This window comes from Podarcis gaigeae (genome assembly GCF_964106915.1).
Source record: "Podarcis gaigeae genome assembly, chromosome: 1".
Taxonomy (NCBI): Eukaryota; Metazoa; Chordata; class Lepidosauria; order Squamata; family Lacertidae; genus Podarcis; species Podarcis gaigeae.
The window spans coordinates 91696238-91723366 of NC_139678.1; the positions used below are offsets into that span (position 1 = coordinate 91696238).

The window sequence follows — 27129 nt, forward strand, 5'->3', positions numbered from 1 at the left end:
CAGCAGAAAGTAATACTGGGGCCCTGTGAGGATTCTGCTGGCTGAGTGAGAAAGCAAACTAAAGCAAACTAATTCACTTTCTCTGAATCCCTTCCTCCTCCCATGAGAATTTGTACTAATAATTAAGACTGGAGTTTGGAAGTCATGAATTCCAAAGGAATCTTGATGCATTTAAAATGGGGCTATTCTGCAACATGCTAAGTTCTGCTTTCTGATAATGCTTTCTGAGTGACTCTATACTATATGTTAGCCTTTGAATAACAGGGAAGCTTCTTTTTTTTTTGTGGCCTAAAAGTAAGCAATGCCCAACAACAGGGCAAAATAATTACAATATAAGGTAAGAAGAGGGGTTCAGGACTATATCTACATAAAGTAATAATTTTTTTTATTCAAATCATATGTGGCCAACTCATTAACAAGAAACTTGTTTTATTTTTATGAGATAATAATAATAATAATAATAATAATAATAATAATAATAATAATAATAATAATAAATATTATTATTTATAATAATAATAGAAATTATTGGGCAGCTCCCAACAGAAAAATATTAATAATAAAGCGATAAAACATCAAACATTAAAAACTTCCCTAAACAGGACTGCCTTCAGATGTTTTCTAAAACTCAGATAGTTGTTTATTTCCTTGACATCTGATGGGAGGGCATTCCAAAGGCGGGCACTATTACTGAGAAGGCCCTCTGCCTGGTTCCCTGTAGCTTCACTCCTTGCAGTGAGGGAACCGCGAGAACGCCCTCGGAGCTGGACCTCAGTGCCTGGGCTGAACGATGGGGGTGGAGACGCTCCTTCAGGTATACTGGGCCATTTAGGGCTTTAAAGCTCAGCACCAATACTTTGAATTGTGCTCAGAAACGTACTGTTTAGCAGTGAGATTTATGCAAGAGTTATTGTCTGGGACTTGCTTTCAAGTGGATTCTGTTTGTTGCTAGCATGGTAGCCGGAAGGGATTATCTTGTCTTTCTCATCTGACACAGGTTTTTCCATCTCTTCCTTACACCACTTCTGGCCAGTGTGAGGGGCTGCATTTGGGCAAACCAATCAGGGCAAATGCAAACCAGGAACTCTGGTAAGAAATGGTGTTCAGCTTCTGGATCCCTGATGCACCTGAAAGCCTCAGTTACAGTAACAGGTAATAACACCTTTCACCAACTCCCATCTAGTGAGAAGGCTGCAATCTGATCAATTTGATAAGGCCTAGTGATAGCCATTTAACAGGATTGTTTTTATTGCTTATTTTCATTATAGATGTTCATATTTCAATGTCTAAGTCAAAACAATATATAAATTAATAAAATCTTCCTCGTCCTCTTGGGGCTGCACTACAGTACTCTGCATAGCAGAGGTGGGGAGACTCCAGCCCATGGGTCAGATTTGGCCTGCCAGGCCTCCCAGTTCAGCCCATAAGGTTATTTCCCCCAAATCATGTCCACCTACCACATCCTCTTGCCATACACACTATGCCATATGTGAAGTCTGGCTTAGGGGAGAAATGCATCTGCTTCTCCTGCAGAAAGCAGGAAACCCACACACAGAAATGCATCCACTTTCCATTTTAAGTCAAAGTTCTCAATAGATAAGCATTCACATCCAAAATCCAGTATTCACCAAAATAAACAGAAACACACTACAAACTCATTCATCTGAAGGGGCTGTGGAAGAACTGGAGGAAGAGGCTGGCTACTTAAAATATTTAGTCTGCCTTATCCCCTGTATGAGTTGGTAGATAAATATATCGTGGACACCCCCTGAATGTGGATAGCTAAATATTTTAGGTAAATGAATTTTATCTTCATTATGAGATAAGGGAAAAAAAGTCATTTCCCAAGACTGCACAGCTGGTCTTAATGATCTCTATTTCCCAGAGTGCTCTTACCATTAAGCCACTTGGAGTTGTATTGTGCTGTTCTAAGTGGTGGGACATTCCCAAGGCTGCGGTAAATAGCAGGATCTCGTCCAGAGAAATCAATGACCGTTGCAGCATACAGTTCTCCCTGTGATGTGATCACTGCTGTTGAGTTGTGCCGGGGGTCATAGGGACAGCGGGCTACCCCATTTATTTTCTCAATGATTTTGCTAAGATTTCCCACCTGTATGTAAAAAGCAATGGAAGAGAAAAGGGTGATGAGAACAGTTTGACAGATAACACAGTTGGCCAAGCAATACTTTCATGTTTTTGCAACCCCTCAGATCCCTATAGGCTAAATTAGCAAACCTGGATAATGCTAAGTGCACCAAAGGCAAGGTAAAAAATAGCTTTTTCTGAGCTAGCATAGCTAAGCATACCATGCCTGTATTCTTTGCAACAGAGGTAAATGCTATCCCTTTGGAACTGGGTGTATTTTTTTCAGAAAACTTACATTCAACTGAATCTAGGCTTTAGGGAGACTGGGCAGCAAGGGAATTCCTTAGCACCAGAGTAATGCTGGCAGATATCTACTTTATAGCTGACTCTAGTTCCCAAGTGGAAGCTTGCACACTTATTTGCTGGCCGTGTCAAGTCATCAGAAGCATCTCATCACTATGTTATTGTTACCTTCATAATGCCCTTCCATGTACTCTGCATACGAGTCCTGCTCCTCTAAGTTATAGTGACTATGGTCCACCTGTTTCAAGGCCCTCTTCACATGATCTGACATGAAGCTCATGCTTTCCTTAGGAAGGTTTTAGATGTTTGAGGAAAGACGGGGGGGGGGCAATATAAGTCTCCCTGGTTCCCCAAAAGTGTGAGTTCTCTTAGGTTGCTGAGACTCACAAGAGGGCCTTTGCTGAAGTTCTTAGGAAATGGCCAGATTTGTATGGCAGAAGGCAGTCCTTCAGATTTCCAGGTCCAGAAGCATGAATGGCTTTAGAAGGTCCTCACCAGCACTTTGAATTGGACCAGGAAACAAATTAGAAGTCAGTGCCATTGCTTCAATGGGGGAGTTACATTCTCCCAGTATGTGGCTGTTGAATTCTGGACCAAATGTAGCTTACAGGCTTACTCTTCATAGGCAGTCTTACACACAGCACATTACAGGAACCCTGAGGCCTGTGAACATGCAGCCTCCAGGAATGAACATACCTGATGCACTAGCCTGAGCTACATCCAGGATAAAATCCAAACCCATAGCAACCCTTCAACTATAAAACTGCAGTCTTAGTAACTTAATTCCATGCATTACTGCATTTGACCAGCCTTCCATTTTGCCATTTGCTATGGTGACTAGCAGGCTCATAAACACAGTGCAATGCTATGTGATCTTCATGCCATCTGCTTCCATCTTAAAATGTTAACTGGCCTTTCAGTGCAGAAGAGAGAAATGCACATGACTGGAGCAAATGGAAAAGAGCTGAAAATAGGAAACCACTTTCTTCCATCCTGAAGGCTGTCACCTTTTGTGTATAAATTGATAGGTGCAAAAGTGGCACTGTCACCTCAGAACAAAGTCATTTGATTGCATCACCTTCAGTCCTACCATAAATGTATTGTGCCTGCAAACACTTAAAAAAGAGCTATGGTTTAGTAACCAACAACAGGCTCTTCAACCAAAAAAACTCAGTCTATGAGCTTGATAGTATTTCTGCACAAGATGCTTAAGTAATAGCTGCGACTCAGAACCCAGAGATGCAGGTTAAATAGTGTATTTATCTGACCTATTATAAATCTTTTCATCACTGCAGAAACTTTACTGCTCAGTGATAACCTCAACCTACCATAATGTATAATGTCCCCAACATATCTTGTTATTTCTCCTCCTCTTCTCTCGTATCAGAAGATCATTTATCAGAACACATCTATCAGAATTCATTTAGAACAAGTGGAAGCTGCAACAAAATGCTGCAGCAGGGAATGCTCCTGTTAACAGTCAGCCACACTCTCCTCCATCATACCTCATTCTATTCCTTTCACTTGGTTCTTCCTTCCCTCCACCTTCCCAGCCAAGAGTAAGTCACCTTTCAAACCTGACTGTGTATACTCACTTCTCACTTGGCTGTTTTAGGAGTCCCCCGCCCCACTTTAGTCCCACCCCACCCCACCACCTCAGAATATTACTTAGGGATATTATCAAGAAGAATAAAATTCCTAAGCCACAATGAAAGAGTAAGAGGAGCCAAAGGAGAATGTAACATGTTTTGGTGAGGAAGGAACAAACAACTGAAGAGGGACCAGCAGCCTATTTCCTGTAAAAGCTACTCCTTCCTTTGTCCACTAGAGGCGCAGGTAAACATAACCCAGTGATGCTACACAGGGAAGTAAAACTGAGGCCTTTACATTTCCCATCTCATTTACCTACTGTCAGGGGACTGCCATCGGAACAGGGGAGGGAGGCAGGGGGGCCGTTGGGATACAGAGAGCCTCCGAAACTCCTGAGGAGCAGTTCCACTTCCAGCGGTGGGGAAAGCCACACCTCCAGTGGAGAAGAGAGGGAAGGGGCCAGCCAAGCAAGGAAAGGGCTTGAGGATGCTGCTGAGAGTCCCAGCGCCTCACCTCACCAGGCTGGCCAGGAGGGACACATGCCACTTCCGTCGCCCAGCTTGCACAGAGAGGTGAAACGCAAGGGGGGGGAGGAAGCTTGGGGTGCTGAAGTTCTTATGTTGGGGGAGAAACCGGAAGGGACCACTCCCGGATTCTGCAAGTGACTAAGATGGACATGAACTTTGTAGATCTGCACTGTAAATAGTTTGCACAATAAAACCTGTAAAAGACAGGTCGGAGTCCTGCCTGGTTACTCACAAGCAACCACCATCAGCATCTGACAACCTACAGTCATTCTTTTTCATCCTGCTCTCTGATTCATCCTTAAAGAGAAGAGGCACAACTTACCTGTCTGCTGGAACACACTGGTGAGAAAGCATTGGTACCACAAGTGAAAACTTTCTTTCCATAAACAATCAGAACACGAACATAGTTCTGACATTCCTCCTGAAACGAAAAGCAGAAAAACACATTTCCAAGAAAGAGTAACAGCCTGTGCTTAATATGAGTGGACATTCCCCAGGGCTTAGTCCAGACTCTGTTTCTGTTGTCATGCTTGGAAATAAAGACTAGTGTGTCTCTGAGCACATGTCAAGTCCATTTCACTGATATAACTAAGCTTCACAGAGGATAATTTCCAGAGAGACTGACCTTGGCACCTATAATTGTTGAAATTAAAACACCAAGTCCCTATGTTCATAAATCTGCTCTTAATGTGATCAGGGGACATTATATTCAAGAATGATGCGCCTAGTGTCATGTATGTGACTTCCCTTAGTCAAGCCTTATGCTGGTAGTGACTACCAAAAAGCAGAAGATAGCCAAAACTTTAAGCATCTGCTTTAATGGAAAGCACAGCCCTTTCAAAAGTCTTATAATCTCAAAGGTACAAGGAGCACAAAGCAGGTGTGGAACTACAGTTACTGACAACTATTTTTGGTAAGGATTTAAAAAGCTTACCTAACAAGGCTATGATAATCAACCATTTGACGATGAAGTTGTACAATGAGTAGCGGGGTTGAGTTAAGACCATAACAAAATAAATGGAGCCCTGATGATCAGGCAAAAAGCTCATCCTCTTCTCACAGTAGCCAACCAGATGCCTATGTAAAGCCAACAAGTAGGACCACGGTGCAATGGCACTTTCCTCACCTGTCCTTCCCAGCACCTAGTTTTCAGAGGCACACTGCTTCCAATAGTGAAGGCAGAATATGGCCATGATGGTTTGCAGCCATCAATAGCCTTTCCTCCATGAATTTGTCAAATCTTCTTTTAAAGGATTAAAATTGGAAAGAGGTTGCAGTGAATGTAAACATAATACAAGAAGTCTTTGCTGAAGCGTTTTGTTATAATTCAGCACTAAGCAATCTGGAAAATGAACCTTCATAAAACTAACAATCCATGTGTAATATATTCTATAAAACATAATTAGATTATTGGCAAACTAGGGTGGGAGACAACATATGACTCAATCACCTGGAAAAAAAATATTCAGTATATTTTGTTCATAACAATCAATACCTTTGTCTGGTTGTCGCTTTCACCACCTGGAAACTGGAACTTAATATATCAGCTAAATTCAAGCAGCATGGACACAAAACTATGGTGATGCTTGGTCCACCACAGAATGGGATGACATTTGTTAAATTATAAGTAGGGCTGCTCCCATTGCCTACATAAAAGGCAAGAGAGGAGCACTGCTTCCCATCCAGCCCATAAGCAGCAATAGAGCCATACAGTGACTTTGGTGTGGATATTACTCTCCCCAATACATAAGAGTTAGATAGCTTGAAAAAAAAACTATGCCTTTTCCTCCTTCCCCTAGAGAAGTAATGGCCAAACTTGGCCCTCCAGCTGTTTTGGGACTACAACTACCATCATCCCTAGTTAGCAGGACCAGTGGTCAGGAAAGGGCCACCTCCCTTAAGAGGCTACAGTATTTTGGGTTACAGTTCTAATTTTTAAAAATCATTCTCTGATGTACTGCAGCTTGGACAAAATTATTATAAATTGGTCACTAAGCATAGCCTACAGCTTAAGAACCAGCCTCTTTCCTCTTGAGCAAAAACTTCATTTGTATATCCCATGTCACAAGCCTGCCTGGTGGCAAACATTTCCTGGGAGATGTTGTTTCTGCATATCAGGAAGGCAAAAGCACTCCACCTTGGTGGGAAAGAAAGAGCCCACTCTTTCATTTGTGATATGGAAACCAACTCATTGAAAGGCTATCCATAACAAATGGCATCATCGCGTTGCTTATGTACAAGGTACCATACGTGCTTGGTGTTTGGGGATGTATTTTATCAAGGATACTGAGAGACTCTATTGTGCAGATAGCGGGATCTGAACCACCAGAGCTGGCCGAGGGAGCATTCAGAATGAGCATGTCAAGACCGCAATGTTCCTTGGAGATGCTTCACATGCCTCACTTTTCAATTCCATTATGTCTTGATCAGATACACAGGGATCAGATTTGAAATACCTCTCAGCCTGGAAGCAATACTTCAGCTGTGGTGATTCAGCTCATAATCTTCCAGAAATAGATAAACTGTGGGTTATTGTACATTGGCCTATCAGATGGAGCCTTAAGAAACAAAGGCTCTGAGCTGAATTCTGTGATCTCACCCTTCTGGCTCTCCCCCAGCTACATTGTAAGAGAGTAAACTTATCAACTCGGCCAAAAAAGGTTTAGCATGGCCCCTTTCCCTGATGTGTTTGTATACTACCTACAGAGAGCTTTTTATACAGAGGTAAGCAATAATAAAACCACAGTTCACCTCCACCTGTATTCTGAAATGTCACAATGTATAATTTTACCACCTCAGTCTACCAGCTTATTCTGCATTAACAGCACTGTTTGCTGTAGAAAATACATTTACCCATGCTGGGCAACCCATATCGCATTTGAATCATGTGGCCTGCCTCTATACATGGCAGGAATCTAAGGCATAAGTGCAGAATGCGCTGGCGGTCAGATGCTTGCACATGAAATCCAGTTAAATTGTTATCTGACACCTGATTCAAAGGCAAATCTGCCTGCATATAAGTCAACAGCAAAGGTAAAGTTTCATTTACACACCTACTATCACTTTTAAATCTGGTATTGTCAAATATTTTCAGTCTTTGCAGGTTTCCTTCAGGCAAAAAGCTCAGAAGAAGCATTTTTGGCTGAATTACACATGCAGAAGCAGGATTTATGATGACTTTGCTTGGTCCACTTCACCAAAGAAAAGCACAACACATCCCGAAACTAAGCAGTAAGGAAAGGGATCTGTTCAAAAACTTATTTTGAGTCAAACCATAGCTTCAAGGTTTCTAGAGCCTAAAATCTGATTTTTGCACCTCAAGATTCTTACATTTAAATCAGTCAAAAAACTTTTTCAGCAGGGGGCCGGTCCACTGCCTCTCAGACCTTGTGGTGGGCAGAACTATATTTTGAAGGGTAAAAAAGGAACGAATTTCTATGCCCCACAAATAACCCAGAGATGCATTTTAAATAAAAGGACACATTCTACTCATGTAAAAACATGCTGATTCCCGGACCGTCAGCGGGCCAGATTTAGAAAGTGATTGGGCTTGATCCGGCCCCCGGGCCTTAGTTTGCCTACCCATTATTTAAATGAACCCCCTAGAACTTAATGGGGTGCATTTAGTAAACTATTAAATAAATTCCTATATATACTTAATTAACATTTACAAAATGTCTCTTTCTTGTCCTACAGATGTATATTTCAACTAATAACTGTGCTTAATATAAAAAGGAAACTTGGTTCACAGGAGCACAGGAAGCTATTTCAAAAGAGACCATATGAAGCCCACAATCCATCTACCTCAACTCCCATCACCATTGGGCTAGGCTGGCTAGAACTGATGGAACTTGAAGTTCAGCAACATCTAGAGAAGCACAAATTTTGCATCCTTGGTCTGTACGCTTCTTTCATTTATTAGCTTCACCATTATCACAAAACAAATGTTTTTAAAATCTCTCAATAGCTCATGGCAAAATATATCCTAGAGAAATGGCAACGAATTATGACCCCTTAACCTGAGGTTTTTGGCCGACAATCCAGTGCAGGCAGCATTTGCGTTAGCTGCTCATATGGGACCAAAGATACAAAAAAACCCAGCAGGAAATGCATGGCAGGAGAAAGAAAGATCCCCTGCGACTGCATAAAAGCCAACTGGGAAAACAGGACCTGAAACATACAAAGGCAGTCCACCTCCTAACATGCCAGGAAATTATTTCCAATGGGCTTTCTGCAACAAGCATTTTGTTACCAGACAGCTAGAGTCCATGGTTTTCCAATAGCATCATAAGAAAGCAACCTGGTTACAGACTGTATTTGGAAGTCTGGTGACTGGGGTGGAAGGAAAAGAAAAAAGGAAAAGGAAAAGGAAAAGGAAAAGGAAAAGGAAAAGAAAAAGAAAAAGAAAAAGAAAAAGAAAAAGAAAAAGAAAAAGAAAAAGAAAAAGAAAAAGAAAAAGAAAAAAAGAAAGCTCTGCTCCAGCCTGCCTTTTCAAAGAAATTTCATTTGGGACTGTAGGGAGACGATTGTAATGTGTTTGCTGCCGTCTGTCCTAATTTTCTTTGAACACCTTGCAGGCTGCAAAACACTGTTATTAACACGCTCTCAGATATTTATATTTATTTCTTTAGACAAACAATTTCATTAATCAGTTTTGCCCAGCATCCCAGCCAAGCTGTCTTCTCCTGGCGTGCAGAAGATACCAAACAGGATTTACTAATGATTTTCTGTCTCTTGTTTGTTTTTAATGTCTGCAAGATTCTTTATTGCCAAGACTTACAAACCATTTTTACGGAAGACAGAGAGGACTTGTACCGCATTCCGCAGGGAAAGAATGAAGGAAATAAGCTCAACCATTTGGAAAAGGTACGGCATTGTCCTTTCTGTCTAGGGCAATTTTTTTGTCAAGCTATGTCCTGGGGAACCTTCCCAAGCCAAGAAAACAAATGAAATCTCCATGTGTAACTAAGACAAAGCAAACATGCAGAGGCTCACTTGCATAACCAGGGCTGGGACTATCTAAATCAGTAGGAAAGGGACTCAGCAGGATAACACTAAATTCAGCATTGGAAAGGCTATCTAAACACATGGAAGGTGGCAGGCGCCAGTCTGGAAAAGGACTAGGACAGGTAGGGTTAGTGGAGTGTTGCACAAGAGAGCTTAAAGCAAAGGATGCACTTCAAAAGGGCTATGCATGCATTAGTTACATCCTGGCTGGACTACTGTAACACGCCCCACATAGGGCTGCCTTTGAAAAGTGTTCAGAAGCTTCAGATGGCCCAAAATGCTGCACTCAGACAGCTGACTGGGGCTCATGACAGGAAGTTTCACTGGCTATTGGTTTGCTTCTGGCCATACTTCAAAGTGCAGGTTATGACCTATAAATCCCTGTATGGCTTGGGCCCAGGCTACCAATAAAATTCCTATACAAAACTGCCCAGGTCAGCTAGGCGATTATGTGAATCCCCTTAACACATTTCTAATTAGGACCTAGTAACTGTTGGTAGCATAGTTGGAATAGGACCCAAGTCACCATGCAACCTTTGAGCTAGAAGATCTTGGTAGGACCAAGCAGGAGAAGATATTGGGTGGATAATGCCTGTAGGTTGACACTTAAGCATCTCAGACTGTGTTCCCATTACCAGGTAAAAATGCAGTTAACACACTCTTTTACTCAACTCAGATCTAAGCCGGATTGGATGGGGAAAATGCATCAAAACATAGTATTTCATAAGATTTGGCTGGATAGATAGGGATCATGGCTGACATTGTGTGAGCAGTGCTCCCAAACCAGTGGTGGAAGTACAATGGACGCAGAGTGAGCAGGAGCATGGACACAGCTTTAGATACAGAAATGTGCTCTTCTTCACTAAAAACAAAGAAGGCTGACATTGCTGAGCTCCAGACATCTGATGCTGAACACTGTAAGATATTCTGGCTTTAGCATCATCTATTCTGCAGTAAACCACACTCCTAGCCTGACACCATTCTGTTCCATGGCCTGCAACAAATTGCACCACCTCCAGAAGTAAACAATCTTAAATTCTCATTGAATAAATGTACTGTGTGTCATAAGGAACGATCAGTGTTTTATATATACCGTATTTTTTGCCCTATAGGACGCACCGGCCCATAGGACGCACCTAGTTTTTTTGGGGGGAAATAAAGGGGAAAATGTTATTCCCCCCCCCCCCAGCCACGGATATCTGCTATCCGCAGCCTAGGGAGCCTTGCGGGAACTCCCGCAGGGCTCCCTAGGCTGCGGATATCTGCCCGAAGCGCGGGGCGCTCTGCTTCAGCACACCCCGCGCTCCGTGCAGCAGGCTGCAGATGTCTGCCTGAAGCGCAGAGCGCTCTGCTTCGGTGCGCCCCGCGCTCCGGGCAGCAGGCTCCCGTGGGCTCCCCAGGCTTGCTGATAGCTTCCTGAAGCGTGGACAGCGAGAGGGGTCGGTGCGCACCAACCCCTCGCTCTCCACGCTTCAGCGAAAGCCTGCATTCGCCCCATAGGATGCACACAGATTTCCCCTTCATTTTTGGAGGGGGAAAAGTGCGTCCTATAGGGCGAAAAATACAGTGCGTATTTCACATATATTATGGTAGCATCATATCAGACTTCTGACATCAGATGTTTTGTTGTGTACATTCCCAAGTGGTATTAAAATCAGTTAACTATGGCTGTATGCAGGGGGAGGTAGGTGGTGAACATACCTCAGTTTTTCCTTTACTCTGACATGATCTCCTGGTATCTTCGTCTGAACCCCATTCTGTCGCCTGGGGAACCAAAACAGAGAAAAGTTATATAACGGTACCATGCACACTATTGTTTTGTTTTTTGGGGCCAGCCCTCATTTGAAGACACAGGGGAATATCTAAAAGTGAGCTACACTGGCCAATTTGCAGCAGCAGACATTGTGGTAGATTCTCTTTTTTGCATCACACAGAGTTGCATCTTACAGAGTGCAAAGAAGAAGCAATCAATAAAGGAGATAAACCCTCTAGGGGCCGAGGCATAAATCATACGAACATCGGAAAGAATGGTTTCTACATGTTCATATAAATGCAACAACACTTTATAATTCAGCCTTAACTAGCTCAAACTTTAGCTCAAACTTTTCCAAAGGACTTCATTTATATGAAAATCCCAAGAATGGAGAATGTTCTGAAATCTCAACACATTTCCATCAGTCATGCTGCATTTATCATAGCGTTGTGTGTGCTTTGCCTTTGACTTCAGTGGTTTTGGGTGCCCAGGGCCAAGCCTAGAGCTAAGAAATCCACGATCAAGGTCTTCCATGTTTGTATTTGAAGTTAATAACAGATGCAGGAATTGAGGAGGGGAATTTAGTCCCTTCTCCCTGTATGACCTCCCTGAGCAAAATCAACCATCCCCAAAGTTCCTCTTTGTCTTCAGTGAAAAACTTTCAAGTACCCACCTAGTACTTCTAGGTATCTTCCATGGGGCAAAAAACCAAAACAAACAAACAAAAGCTGGTAGTGGGTTGTTGCTGTTGTTTTGTATAGTTTCAAACAGGAAAACAGTTCACAGGGAAAGGATTAAACCCCACAGAGTTCCCCAGCCACTACTAATTTTTATTTAAAAATGTGTGAGATCCTGGATTAAGGCTCCCTCCTACATCTCATTTGTTTTGTCCCTCAGACAAATATATACCTCCAGTTTAGTTCTGGGCTCACATTCAGTTATGACCAAAGTAGCTGTGGCTGAGTCCTAGAACTGGCCACTTATAAGTAAGTGTGGAGCTGTGGCTGGCTAACACTCTCCAACAATTTGAACCAGTTTATAGAAAACAAACACATACTTTACCCAACACAGTGGACAGCACATGACATGGAGAAGCATGAAAAGTTCAGTGGGTGGCTGAGATCATTACAGAGAATCACCATATCAGTCACTACTCTTTAGGAGATCACTTACACCTTACTCTACTCTCCTTAACATTACAGTCTGAAGCTCTCATTAGGCTTTTCTCTCCTCTGTTACCTTTCCAGTTCCAATTTTACAGGGCGACTTATTTTAAATGTCATTATGACCCAAACTACTTCACTTATTGAATTTGTATCCTATTTCCCTCCCAGACAGCCCAGGATGGTATATAAGGGGATCATCCCATCTGGAACAAAAGCAAACAAATCTCCATATGGTAGCTTAGGCTGAGAAAAAGTGCCATAATGAATGACATCCAATGAAGTTAATGGCTAAGAAGATTTGAATCCAGCCATCATAGCACAGCAGAGATAGTCACCTCCTGCTCTTATTTACATATTTACCTTGAAAATAATAAAGAACTGCAGAGAAACCCAACATACAGGGTATAAGCTTGTTCTTACTATGATTGAGCATCAGTCTAGAATCAGGGGAGCTGTACCTAAGCCAAGAATTGGTTAAGTAACCACCTTTTCATTTGAACTAATAATACAACGCTGAACTGAAGAATAATCTCAAAGTGTGCTGGGGAGAATTGTCTGCTGCTTCACATTATGGAATTGACCCTAGCATCCCGCCATTTTAAACTAGGGAAAAAATAAATGAATGTTTCTTATAAGCCTCCTTTGCGCATGTTTGTCTCCATTTATAATTTGTGGAGTTTATAGCTAATTGAGGATTGATTTAAGAAGCAGGCCATAAGAGAGGCTCAAGCTGCAGGAATGGGGAGTAGATAAGGTTGTCTGAAGGTGGGTGGCATGTGGGTGCAGGCATATGTGACAGCACAAGTGAGACAAAGATTAGGAACAGACTTTGCAGGGCAAATGTTGACTTTGGGAGTGTTAGACTGTGGTAGTCATATTACTTAACTTCCATTTTGTCTGGCTGTAAATCTTAATTTTTATGACAGTTTACTCTTTCCATTAAACATGATACTATGAGGAAAAATGGGAATATTAATTAGAGGTATTATTTTCTGGTTTGATGTTTTCTGTTTCTTTTCTTCTTTTATATTGAGCTTTGGGTGCAAATTATGCAAAATGAGATTTTATGTAAAGTTAAGCAAAATGAGAGTTTATACCAAGTTAACTCTGTTAATACTCTGTGTACAGTATGTCATAATGACATTTCATAAATAAGGAGTTTGAATAACCAAAATAATGAAGTCCCATTGACTTAAAGGACTTCGCTATTCTGTAAGAATTTACACTGAAAGCACAACGTAATTACAGTGAACAAACAGGCACACCTAAACAATTTTATTTTGAAAAGCCACCTAAACTGCGCTGTGAACCTAATAAGCCATTCTCCCCTGAAATATTATTATCTTCCATTAGCACAAACTAGGCCATTGGCCGCATCTAATAACAGTTTAGGGTTTGGACCTGTGTTTTAGAAAACACATTCTCATGCCCCCCCCCCCCTTTCTTTCTTTTTTAATGAAAGCAGAACCTAGGCCCAGTCTCATGATGTTACACCATAGCTTAGTGTTTTGTTTGAGCACACCCAATCATTTCATTCTGGAAATAAAATTTCCCTAAACTTAAAAACAGGACAAAAATCCATCTCATGTTCCACCTCACCATATTCCACCCCCATACATACAACTAAAGCAGAAAGAAGATTAAATACTAAAGTTTTTCACATAGTCATATCTGTTGCCAGAAAGATGCAATGTTTTCTAACCTCACATCAATTTTTGACAAGCTAAAAGTAAAAACAAAACCCACTCTAACAACCTCCAGACATGAGATGGCTTCTCTTCCCATTTCAGAAACACCCAGATGCATTCTCCATTACTAGCCGAGTTTAGCTTGACAACACTTGACAGGACAAAATGAAACAAGATTTTATGTTATTGTTTTTACTTTCAGCAACCAATACAACTCAGAAGGTAAATACTCTGGCCTCTCTGGGAACTGTACTGATGGAAGTTAGTGGACTCTGTAGAATATATAAGTATACATACAAACACCTCAGTTTATATCAAAGAATGGCATTCCCATGGCTGTGTGAGAGCAACACTATCCTTAAATTCATCTAACCTTAGCAAGCAGCACAGCGAGATCTGTTGATAATAGAAACCATTGACAACAGAGAAAATTATGGGAACATGTTGCTGGTGACTGCTCCATTAGTCAATTCAACTTTAATTATAGTCAAGGGGGCAATTAAGCAGAAAGGAAGGGCAAGCTATGTTTTACTAGGCCTCTGAATATGCCTGGGGTATGTTGAGAGGGAAACGGACAAAGACTAAGAAACCCTGGTACTCCAGAGGAAAATTAATGCTGCTGGCAAAACAGCCTGATGAATCTTGCCCCTAATAATGATCTAACACACACTGACACAATTCCTCAGATCTCTTTTTCCACAATGTACTAGTATGGCACTCAAACTTCCTCCCTTTCCTTCAAAAGTCACCACCTATCTACATTTCCTTCATGAAAAACATTAATCTCCCTTCATTAACTGTTCTCCTTTGGCTGCCATCTTTCCTCTCCCAGTTTTAGTATCTTTCTTTATGTTCCTCCAAGAAGACAGCTTGACACTGCTGTACTTCTTTATGGGCTCCTGCAGATCTAGTGAACCTTTACATCACAATTGTGTAATAAAGCTTTTGACAACCTCATTTCCCAACCCTTTCGATGCACAGAAAGTTCCCGTTAGGTCCCCTCAAGAATCTTAGCTTAAAAGATACGCTTCAACCAGCCTTTTATGTCAGCAGAAATCATTTTATAAAATGTGACGACACTATTAGCACCACTATCACTTAATGTTTGCTTATATAATGCCAACTGCATGGTAAATTGAAAACCTCATGAACAGGAACTATGACATTCCTTTTATGTACAGAGTCTCAAGTACAACAGATAAGACCAAAGAGACAGAGTGATCTTAATAAAGGAGTACTGATGTTCCAGGAGAAGGCTGATGAAATACATCCAAGAACATAGAAAAATTAAATGGCAAAGTTACATACAGTCAGTGTACTTTAAATGCCGGAATGCAAGAAAATGCAAAATCGAGCACCCTTGCCACTACAACACCAGTCCTCTTGGGGTGGTACCTGTGAAAAGGGGGTGTTCTGGGGGGTGGATCACCATACAGTGACAGATCCCCTCCCATCAGTCCTGATATTTTTTCCCCAGAAAAGAAAACATCAGCCCTAAAAAGGAGGTGAAAATGGAGGAGTGGAATTCCACCCTACCTTCCACTCTGCTGGTGCCCAGGTATTTGTTGGATCTTCCACATGGGATAAACCCTCTTCCCTCTCTCACCCACAACAACCATTTTCAACTGCTCTGCTAGCTCAGTACTGCGGCAAGAAGCAATGAAAGGAAAAACACAATATATGTGACAACTGAATGCAAATATTTCTTTGAAATATTTATCGCTAGCCTATTAGCCAAAGTTCTCAAGGCAGCTGGCAATATATTTAAAACAAAACAGACAATTGTGATGCAAACATGCGCAGGATTATGGAGAAAGCTAGAGAGTTCCAGAAAAAGCATCTACTTCTGCTTCATTGACTATGCAAAAGCCTTTGACTTTGTCGACCACAGCAAACTACGGCAAATTCTTAAAGAAATGGGAGTGCCTGATCACCTCATCTGTCTCCTGAGAAATCTCTGTGGGACAAGAAGATACAGTTAGAACTGGATATGGAACAACTGATTGGTTCAACATTGGGAAAGGAGTACGTCAAGGCTGTATATTGTCTCCCTGCTTATTTAACTTATATGCAGAATTCATCATGCGAAAGGCTGGGCTGGATGAATCCCTAACCAGAATTAAGATTGCCAGAAGAAATATCAACAACCTCAGATATGCAAATGACACAATCTTTATGGCAGAAAGTGAGGAGGAATTAAAGAACCTTTTAATGAGGGTGAAAGACGAGAGCGCAAAATATGGTCTGAAGCTCAACATCAAAAAAACGAAGATCATGGCCACTGGTCCCATCACCTCCTGGCAAATAGAAGGGGAAGAAATGGAGGCAGTGAGAGATTTTACTTTCTTGGGCTCCATGATGACTGCAGATAGTGACAGCAGTCACAAAATTAAAAGACGCCTGCTTCTTGGGAGAAAAGCAATGACAAACCTAGACAGCATCTTAAAAAGCAGAGACATCACCTTGCCAACAAAGGTCCTTATAGTTAAAGCTAATGTTTACCCAGTAGTGATGTATGGAAGTGAGAGCTGGACCATAAATAAGCCTCATCGCCGAAGAATTGGTGCTTTTGAATTATGGTGCTGGAGGAGACTCTTGAGAGTCCCATGGACTGCAAGAAGATCAAACGTATCCATTCTGAAGGAAATCAGCCCTGAGTGCTCACTGGAAGGACAGATCGTAAAGCTGAGGCTCCAATACTTTGGCCACCTCATGAGAAGAGAAGACTCCCTGGAAAAGACCCTGATGTTGGGAAAGATTGAGGGCACAAGGAGAAGGGGATGACAGAGGACGAGATGGTTGGACAGTGTTCTCGAAGCTACCAGCATGAGTTTGACCAAACTGCAGGAGGCAGTGGAAGACAGGCGGGCCTGGAGTGCTCTGGTCCATGGGGTCATGAAGAGTCGGAGACGAGTAAACAACTAAACAACAACAACAACAACTCTTCACTGGATGGTGCTACCTCGCCCTAGCCACTGCTGTCTTTTTGCTGCTTGTGACAGCAGGCATTGGAGGACTGTGTGGGCTGCAGCCATAGCCCTCACTATGAGTGGGAAGGCAGGCAAGCAAACCAGACAAGCCAACCCTTCTTTCTTCTTAACTTCAGCACTGCTACCAAACGAATATATTTCATTTTCCTCAGGCTACACTCACTAAACAGCCCCTATAACTTCCTGTACATTAGCTGGCCCAACACACTCCCTATACTGGCTAAAGCACTTAGGCATGGAGTAAATAACAAGGCCTCAGAACAACTTTTTCCAAGACAAATTACGCTTTTACATAAAGTTTTAGTAAGGCAATAAGATAAACAGTCTGAGAAAACGATTTTACAAGATCAATCCATTGTACAGTTTGAGTAAACAAGCAGATAAATGCTTCCACCTACACCAGTTCAACACAATTTTTCTAACTGAGTCAATACTTATCAATTTGCATCCCTCACTTCAGCTTCTGAGCCCTTCATGGTCCCTTCTTCTAGTTCCTTCTGTCTGCATCTCTTCAAGGATCTGACTCTCAACTATCTGACCTGCCCAATTTTCTAGCTTAATTTATATCAAATTCATTTTCATTTCTCCCCCCCCCCCTTACTCTTCCAGCCAATCAGGAAAGTATACTGCAAGCTATACTTACACACACACACACACACACACACACACACACACACACTGCCAGTTTCCTAGGCTGAAACTTTGGCCCTTTAGTGCAGAACTTCCTGAACAAAACATCACCTTAAACATTCAACCACTGAACTTCTAACCCTCCTATACAGGAGGACCTTTAAGCGGCGGGGGGGGGGGGTTTGACCCAACGACTGCATTGCCCCATGGGGAGGCTGCATTTGCTCAAGGAGAACTTTCCGGATGGTGGGGGCATACCAGTAGTGGATGGGGCTTGAGGCAAAAGTGGGTATAGTAGTGAATGTGATTCTTATCTTTGTACAGTAAAGTAAAAGGACCCCTGACCATTAGGTCCAGTCGTGACCGACTCTGGGGTTGCGACGCTCATCTCGCTTTATTGGCCGAGGGAGCCGGCGTACAGCTTCCAGGTCATGTGGCCAGCATGACTAAGCCACTTCTGGCGAACCAGAGCAGCGCACAGAAACGCTGTTTACCTTCCCGCCAGAGTGGTACCTATTTATCTACTTGCACTTTGACGTGCTTTCGAACTGCTAGGTTGGCAGGAGCAGGGACCGAGCAATGGGAGCTCACCCCGTTGTGGGGATTCGAACAGCCGACCTTCTGATCGGCAAGTCTTTGTACAGTAGGCCACACATAAAGATTTCTACACACTCCTTTCCATCCTCCATCCAGGAAAAGAATAGATCACTATCACAGTTCAAGGACACTTTCCAGCCAGACAGCAGCACTCAATAATGGTCTGGAGTGGGACCAGTGCAGGTGCAATGGGGGGAGCGGGGGATGGCCAGGCCCAGACAGAGCTGTCTGAAGGTCCACATTTGGCCCCGATTCTGTGCCTCCCAACACCCACCTTTAAGAAAAATACAACCATTTTAAAGCCCAAGTTTTACAACTAAAAACCACACTCTGTGGAAGTCCACAGAGGCAAAGGTAGTACAAACCATCCTCAGATATTACAATGTGTATACTTTAGCTACAATTTATTAAATTAGTATTTTTATGGGGAAATATGCTTCAAAATCTTGATTTTAAGTAGTAATTCATGACTCATATGGTCACTGTCAGTCACCAAGCTTTGGATCAACTTCAGACTTATCCATCACTGATGGATAAATGATGTGGCTGCCTCAGCCTTTGTCAGAATATTTTTTATAGCCTCTTTTTGTCATAATGTCAATAGTATTTTGGGTCACTTCGCCTTATCTGGTGTTTTAAACAAGTTGTCATTAAAGATAGCCTTTATATAGATATAAGAGTAGAGACAGAGTCCTTGATTCAAATGTCATGGACACCAACTAGCCTACTGAAAAAACGAAGCTTACTGGTACTAGACTGAATTCCTGAAGGCTACAGCTGATATTAATGGATAAGACACAGGGCTGAAGATTCCTGAGGAAGAACTAGCCTGATCCCTTGGCATACCTGATTCTAGTCTTGCCTGGGGGAAAGGACTGGGAGAATAGTGACCTGTATCGGTATCAAGGACCTAAACTCAATACAGTGGTACTTCAGGTTAAGAACTTAATTCATTCCGGAGATCCGTTATTAATCTGAAACTGTTCTTAACCTGAAGCACCACTTTAGCTAATGGGGCCTCCCACCGCTGCCGCGCCACTGCTGCACGATTTCTGTTCTCATCCTGAAGCAAAGTTCTTAACCTGAGGTAATATTTCTGGGTTAGCGGAGTCTGTAACCTGAAGCATCTGTAGCCCGAGGTACCACTGTAAAGCTGAAGTTCCTGAACTTTTGACTATCTTGTCCGTAACTGGGGCTCCCATTTGGGCCTGTTCCCCACAAGACCCATGGATCGTAGGGCCTCCAAGGTGCCCCTCCTGCAAACAGGCTCACAATAGATTCTTTTTGTTTATTTGTTTGGTTCTTCACATACACAGCCCAACCCCCCCCCCTCTCTCTATATATATATATGGCCACATGCATATACCATTCATAGCTGGAGGAAGAAGAGGAGACGAAAGAGGGTAAAGAAAGAACTGTGAGTGGAGGGGGGCACCTTTCCCTCTGGGAAACTCAAAAAATCTGCTGCATCTGGAACTGGATTTAGAGAGTGCAGCTGCATGGGACACAGTTATGGGTTGCCTAAGGAAGTACCATCCACCTTGGGTCTGCCCATAAAAAGCAAACCTAGAGTGAAAGACCATTGTGTCTAATAACTCTTCTCGTGAGACTTTTGTGGGTGGGCTGATAATTTGTTTGGACTCTGGGTGAGAACCCGGAGGCTAAAGAGAACCCAGAGGCTCTTTAGCTAAATGACAGATTTGTACTTTGTACAGATAAGAAATTGACATGAATTAAAGGGAAACTCTTAAGGGAAGTTTCTGGTAAATAATGGAAACGGAGAAAATGGCAGAAAGGAACATCAATAAAGTGAAGGGGAAGTCAAGGAAAGGCTTAGTTCATAATATGCTCCAAAGCAAGATAACATGTCCCATTTGGTAGTATTCCTCATCTATGAATACTTATAGAATTACAAGTAGAAAAGGGACTCTCTGGGATCAGGTTTACACTCAGATGGCGCTACCTAGTAGCAAATAAGCAGAGCATAAACCACTTGCATCACACTATCTGCATTCATTTGTATCGCTGCCACCGATACAAACCTTGGATTACATCTGCTTCTACCAAGTTCAACAGCAGTTCACAATTAATTCAGCTCTGTGTTTGTGCCAGCCAGAATAAGCATCTAGACAACTCCTGTTGGGCTTCATTTTGCTAGATGAATTGATTTTGACCAATATTAAGAAGAAAAGGTGGGGGGGGAGGGAGAGGGAAGAAGCTATAAGAAAACAAGATGTGTTTCTGACTTAATCTGGAAAATGAAGACCTAGCTTCAATTCCTGAATTCTTTAATTACAAAACCACCCATCTGCTATAATTCTTGCTTACATTAAATATGTGTTTCCACACAAGCTGCTCCTCGTCTGCAGCCAGGTTCAGAACTAGACTGTTCTCTTCAGTTTTCCATTAAGAAATTGGATGGATAGATGTTTCCATATGTTTCCTGTAAAATGCTGAGCCAAATACAGTGGCGGGACTTATAAAATATATTCTATGCATTTAGGAACAGTCCTGTGGGTGACTGCTTAAGTCATGACCTCCACTTTTCCTTCAATCCGCAGCAAATGCACACACGCAAAATAACCTCATCCCAAAAGCCTACCAGGGTACATTACTTAGACCAGGGGTTGTCAACCCAGTCCCTACCGCCCACTAGTGGGCATTTCAGGATTCTAGGTGAGCGGTAGGGGTTTCTACGGCACAAGCTGAATCCTCCTTCCATCGAGCACGGGTGGGTGGTAAGGAAATTTTACCATCAAGAAAGATGCATTAGTGGGCGGTAGGTATAAAAAGGTTGACTACCCCTGATTTAGACACTTTTTTGATGTAGGAAATCCTGAATATTGGCTGCCAGCTACATCCTCCTCCACTGAGTTATGCACATAAGAGGTAGGGCAGGAGGTGGAGTAATATGACAGCTATTGCACCCTGGAGACCTGGAGTGACAGAGGATCTTCCCTTCCTTACGTCTTCCTTTCCAACAAACTGCACATAGCTCTAGTAAAGCATGACCCTAGGAGTAGCTTGCTTGGAAAACTTCAGGGTAGGGGGTCCACCACTGAACGACAATAAAATACAGCCTCCAATATTTATTTAATACATAAAAATGGTTAGAAATTAGAAGGCAGAGGAGGCAGAGAGAGAGAGAGAGAGAATGGGTTACTTTGGAAGCTGACAGCCTATATGACACAGTGGTACCTCGGGTTACATATGCTTCAGGTTACAGACTCAGCTAACCCATAAATAGTACCTCGGGTTAAGAACTTTGCTTCAAGATGAGAACAGAAATAGTACAGCGGCAGCGGAAAGCCCCATTAGCTAAAGTGGTACCTCAGGTTAAGAACAGTTTCAGGTTAAGAAAGGACCTCCGGAACGAATTAAGCACCTAACCAGACGTTCCACTGTACTTTAGTAAAAAGTAAAATAAAATGAGATGCTTCAATTTTAAGGGAAAATCTCCCTTTACAAGATATCCATTCACCAGTTATCTGGATAAAAGGAAAACCTGCCTTTTGCAAACACCCCAAATTCCCCCCCAAAGCTTCCATTAACATTATTCTCTTTCTCTCTCTCTCTCTCTCTCTCTCTCTCTCTCTCTCTCTCACACACACACACACACACACACACACACACACACACACAGAAGCCCTGGGAAGAGATGCCTTTATACTGACTGCTTTCTCTATCCCTACAGCTTGTCTTGTTTCACTCTCTTCCTCTTCACTGTTAGGCATTAGCACCTGATGCTACAGCCATCTGTGCAACCCTCCTTGTCAGTGAAGATTTCACTTGCTGCTTCTGCAAATAAAGCTCTAACACCAAGGTTACTTTTTTTTAAAAAAGAAGAATTTCTTTGCCAACTCCTTTGGTCTTCTCTCCCTCTGCTCTTTTGCCATACTGCCATTTCTCTTCCAATTTGCTTCCTTCTGAGCTCTGCCCTTCATTTCCCACAGCCACCTGTCTCCCCTTCAAAAGAACTACACTAAAGCATCATGGAAGGCCAAAGGCTGGAGAAATAAACAAATGCAGAGTATAAACTTATATAAATTGCCTTTACATTTCTCCAACATTGCACCTTTTCTTTCCTCCAAGTATTCCAGTCTGACACGTTCTCGATGTAATATGGTGGGAGTGAGGAATTAATGTTTAGCTTATAAAAGAACACTCTGCTACCAGGAACGAAGCTAAAGGCAAGGTGACATTAGCTCCATTTTGGAAATGGATATTTGGCAGCTGCCTGAATATCCTATGCAAAAACACTTGCTATTGAAAAACAAAGATATTGACACCTTTCAGAAAGCCAAATATCAAATCTCCCTCCCAACAAGCCTGCATGGCTTCCACCCGGAAAAACATCAGTACCATCATGTATAAGACCACCAGTACAGTAGAGCTGACATCTTTTCTGACCATGTGCTGACAGGCTTGTGGATAAGATAACAAAGCAGTGAGGAAGGTGGGGGTTTGAGCACCTGCTCCCAATCACCATGGGGAAAGGACTATTAGAGCCTGGCCAAAAGGCAGCATCTTTGGGACAGATACTTTGCACCTACATTGAGTGGTGAGATGCATCTCCCCAAACCCCTCTGTGCTATGAGATCCTTAATTATCCAGCTAGCAGCATCCAGAGCAACCATTTGTCTGCAATCCTTTCAGGCTCTTTGACTTTCTGACCTGTATCCAAGAAATACAGGGTGTTTACCTTTCTCCCTTAAAAGCCTTTCCTTCGTAAGAGTCTCAATGGTTCTTTGATATCATGCTTCATATCACAACACTTCTCTCAGTAGCCAATTATATTTTGAACATTTAAAAAAAACAACTATTGCATTTCACAGACATAAAACCACAGTAATATGATGTTCCATCAAAATGGTCGTCATTGGAAGCAAAAAAAAAACCCTAGAACAGAATAGACTTTTGGTCTGATCCAGCAATTCTGATCCCAGTCCTTAGGTTCTTATTCACAATTTGCCTTGAGAAACTTGATTCACCACTTGAGGCTTTGATAACTGATCTAGTGACTGAATCTTGTTATCACTGTAATTTGTATTTATTGTAAAGTGTTTTTATTGGATTTAAATCGTTTTTATTGGATTGTCTTCTAACTGCCTTGGGATTGGTATGGAAGACAGTATATAAGCTTTCATAAATAAATACATAAAGAATCATAAAACACTTTTTATAATAGGGAAAATCACATAATTGAAGTTAGTTTTTTACAGAAAAAAGAAGGAAAACACAGTTATAGAAGGTAGCCCATCCTTACAAGTCTGATATGTCTCTTCCCATTTACGTAAACGGGCATCATACTTCTTTCTGATTATTAGACCTACAGGATATCCCTGAGGAGCTTCCTCAATAGTTTCCACAGAGCAAATTTTCATTAGACTAACAGAATTTCAATACGTTCTCAAAAAGTTCCTAGCTGTTTCAACTGGCCTCAATGCAAGTGTCCACAGATATTATAATCTCTTTACCATTCTGCCAACTACTAGTTCAAACCAATCTGGCACCTCATAAATCAGTTACCTCTCAACCATCAAGCATAGCTGTATTCAACAGAGGCATTTGACTGGCGTTCTCTCTCTTTGATCCTCTGCAAACACAACCATATATTTGCAAATTCTAGTTTCATCAACACATTGAAAGTATTTCCTTATTGCCTGATTCTTTGGGTTTGCAAAGTTCCCCTGAATCCAGTGACGTGGATTACACATGATACTTCGGCTTTGAATTGCAGAGATGTTGGCTGTGTTTGCAGAACAGCAAACATTATTCCATCCGGTAAAATGTTTCATGTTAGTGTTTTCTACACTGTCAATGCAGAGTGGAGTAAACTGAAAAATGGCAGTGCAAACTGTCAGTCTAGGGCTGGGGACACACAGGTTCTGCCATCTACACAGCCATGATGCTCACTGGGTGACCTTGGACCAATCACACACACTCTCTCTCAGCCTAACCTACCTCACAGGTTTCTGATAATAAAATGGAGTGGGAAGGAGAAACCATGAGAGTTTTCTGCCCAAGCTTTTTGCTGCTGTTATGAGGTAGGTGGGTGGGTGTTTCTATTTAATAGATTGCACTTACGTGTCAATGCTATAATGCATTTTTAATTCTAAACAGGATAAAAATGTGCCCACCATTTCACAATACTCTGAAATCAAGCCATATGTTTCCCACAAGGGATGGGCAACCCACACAAAGTTCCAGTGCTCTTCCCCACCCCCCACCCACTGCATTTATGTTATTTTGTTTGTCTTTTTGCTGCCCATAGCAGCCTGACTTAAGAGACAAGGTTTCTTGAGAAACTGAATGTGTGTACACCACCCAATCCATCAACACAAGAGGCAGTGATTGAACTATTCCAGCCAAGTAAAAATGTTGACCGCTAGTGCTTAGCACAGTATTATCACACCGAACACCAGGTTTTCCTTATAATTATGTATCTATGCCAACATATAATTTCACATATAATACCAGACCTTTTCATTTCTTATGTGTTGATATACCTAGAAATAATTTCTTTACCATCCTTCCCATGGTGTTCTGCTCTCCCCACACTGCTCCCAGAACACCTCTGGCATTCCCCAAACACCCAACCGCACACATACTGTGTACAAGCATTGCTTTAAAAAATAAAAACAATTCTTGTGAACAGCCTCCCAATTCCCCACCCAGCAATATATTCTATATAAATATCTGCAACCTCCAGAAAACCACCAGGCTATTATATACAGAGTGAGTCCTGACCCTCAATTATACCTGGTTGTCACAATGAACCTTTTGGAAAAAGGAAATATTGGAAATGCATTTTCTAAAAACAAACAAACAAACAAACTCCAGGGCACAACATAAAATATCAATGCTGTTGGGGAGGAGGCAACAATCTCTGTCTTTCAGAACCGCAGTGAACCTTAAAGTAACCTCAGTATTTGAAAACTGATCTCTTGTGATTCTCCCTCTTGACATTTTAATAATTGGTGAGCAGTTCTTGCATGCTGACAGGAAGACCACGACCCTGCTAGTTTTAATGGGACCATGGTTCTCCACCCTCTTCCTTGCCTTGTAGGTGCTAGCAGGGAGTTTCAGTGGGTAGCAGGAACTGTACCTATATACAGTGATACCTCAGATTAAGTATTTAATTCGTTCTAGAGGTCCGTTCTTAACCTGAAACTGTTCTTAACCTGAAGCAGCACTTTAGCTAATGGGGCCTCCTGCTGTTGCCGCGCCGCCGAAGCCCGATTTCTGTTCTCATCCTGAAGCAAAGTTCTTAACCCGAGGTATTATTTCTGGGTTAGAGGAGTCTGTGACCTGAAGCGTATGTAACCCGAGGTACCACTGTACGTGACTGGCTAGAGGTGTGTATGGTGCAGCGCAGTGGCTCGGAGGAGGAGTACACAGTGCTATCTAGCAGTGCATGAACAGGGTAAGTGTGGCATACAGTTTTCTTTGGTTGTGTAGATTAAAATATAGCCTTGTCTGCAAAACCCCACAGATCTCCACTTCCTCCCAATTGGAGTACAATATATTCAAAATGTCATTAAATACAAAAAAAATATATACAGCCTGAGACAATTCAATTGCAGTTTAAACATATGCAAGATGTGAGCATTCACAACAGCCGTATTTGGTATAACACAGTCATCTTATCAGTGCCCTTTGCCTTGTACATTAGACAAATAGGTCAGTCTCTCTGCACAAGACTCAATGGGCAGAAATTTGACATTAGAATGGAGAACATTCAGATCAGGGGAAACATTAGAATTGCCCAAGACGCTCTGTTACTGACCTAAAAATTTCAGATCTCCTGCAAAGGAAAATATTTCAGTTTGAAAATGCAAAATTAGAACTTTTCAGGATGTTTTTTAACTGGTTTGTTTTGTGCTTTAAGTTTTAAATATTGATGTTTTAATGCTTTGATGAAAATCTTTTCCAATGGATTTTAATTATGTATGGATTGTATAATTGATTTTATACTTGTAAACCACTTAGAATCAGTTCTGGCATGTAAGCATAATAATAATAATAATAATAATAATAATAATAATAATAATAATAATGTTGAGCTACCTCAACAATGCTAAAATTATGGCGTTATCAGCAAATGCTGCATTGTGCATTTTCACGACATTAAACCCAACAATTTGCTTCTTTTCTCCCCCTTTCACCCATGACATCTGAGAATAATGTTTCATGCTTCAGATGTAAGTGGGGTTTAGCCCACAAAAACCTTTTAAATAATAAAACTGTTAAGTCTATAGGATCCTTGGTTGATGTACCAAATTAAAGAGTACAACTTTTGGAGTTGCCTGCTTCAGTACACCATCTGTGAATAACGGGTAGACTGCTAAATGTTACAAGTTAATTATGCAATATTCAATACTCCCTGGGTCAGCCTGGAGATAGCCTCCACATACTGTTTTGAATGAATGCTTGCAAAGTAAGGTAGTTACTTCAAAGTACATTTACAGTATTTACAGCTATCCAAGTTGGGACCTGAATTCCTTTTTGTTCCCTTAACACCTGGCCCTTTAATGTTCTTTCCAGCTTGGAGGGATGGAAGTCTCTTTGAACCAAAAGCTTCACCAGGGTATAAAAAGATTCAAGGCAGTTTGTATCCTCACTTGCGGACTTGAAATCAATGTCCCAGACGAGTGATTAATGAACTGGGCTTCCTATTTGTCTACCAGCTCCAACTTTGCTACAAGATCAGCTAAGCCATTCAGCCCATGTCAGTGACTTTGTCATGTAGCTTTGGGCTGTGCTACTGCAATAATCCCTCCTGTATTAGCC

At 41.8% G+C, this 27129-nt stretch overlaps 1 protein-coding gene across 9 annotated transcripts in view; it reads right to left on the bottom strand.

Moving 5' to 3' along the window:
- SEMA5B (semaphorin 5B) overlaps positions 1-27129 on the bottom strand; it is a 353564-nt gene that overhangs the window by 92626 nt on the left and 233809 nt on the right. For all 9 annotated transcript variants that reach the window (XM_083734995.1, XM_083734993.1, XM_083734992.1 and 6 more), the window contains 3 exons: positions 11214-11276; positions 4828-4926; positions 1897-2110 (listed from right to left, as the gene is read on the bottom strand). In XM_083734995.1, coding sequence (XP_083591121.1) covers positions 1897-2110; positions 4828-4926; positions 11214-11276 — 376 coding nt within the window. The remainder of the gene's footprint in view (positions 1-1896; positions 2111-4827; positions 4927-11213; positions 11277-27129) is intronic.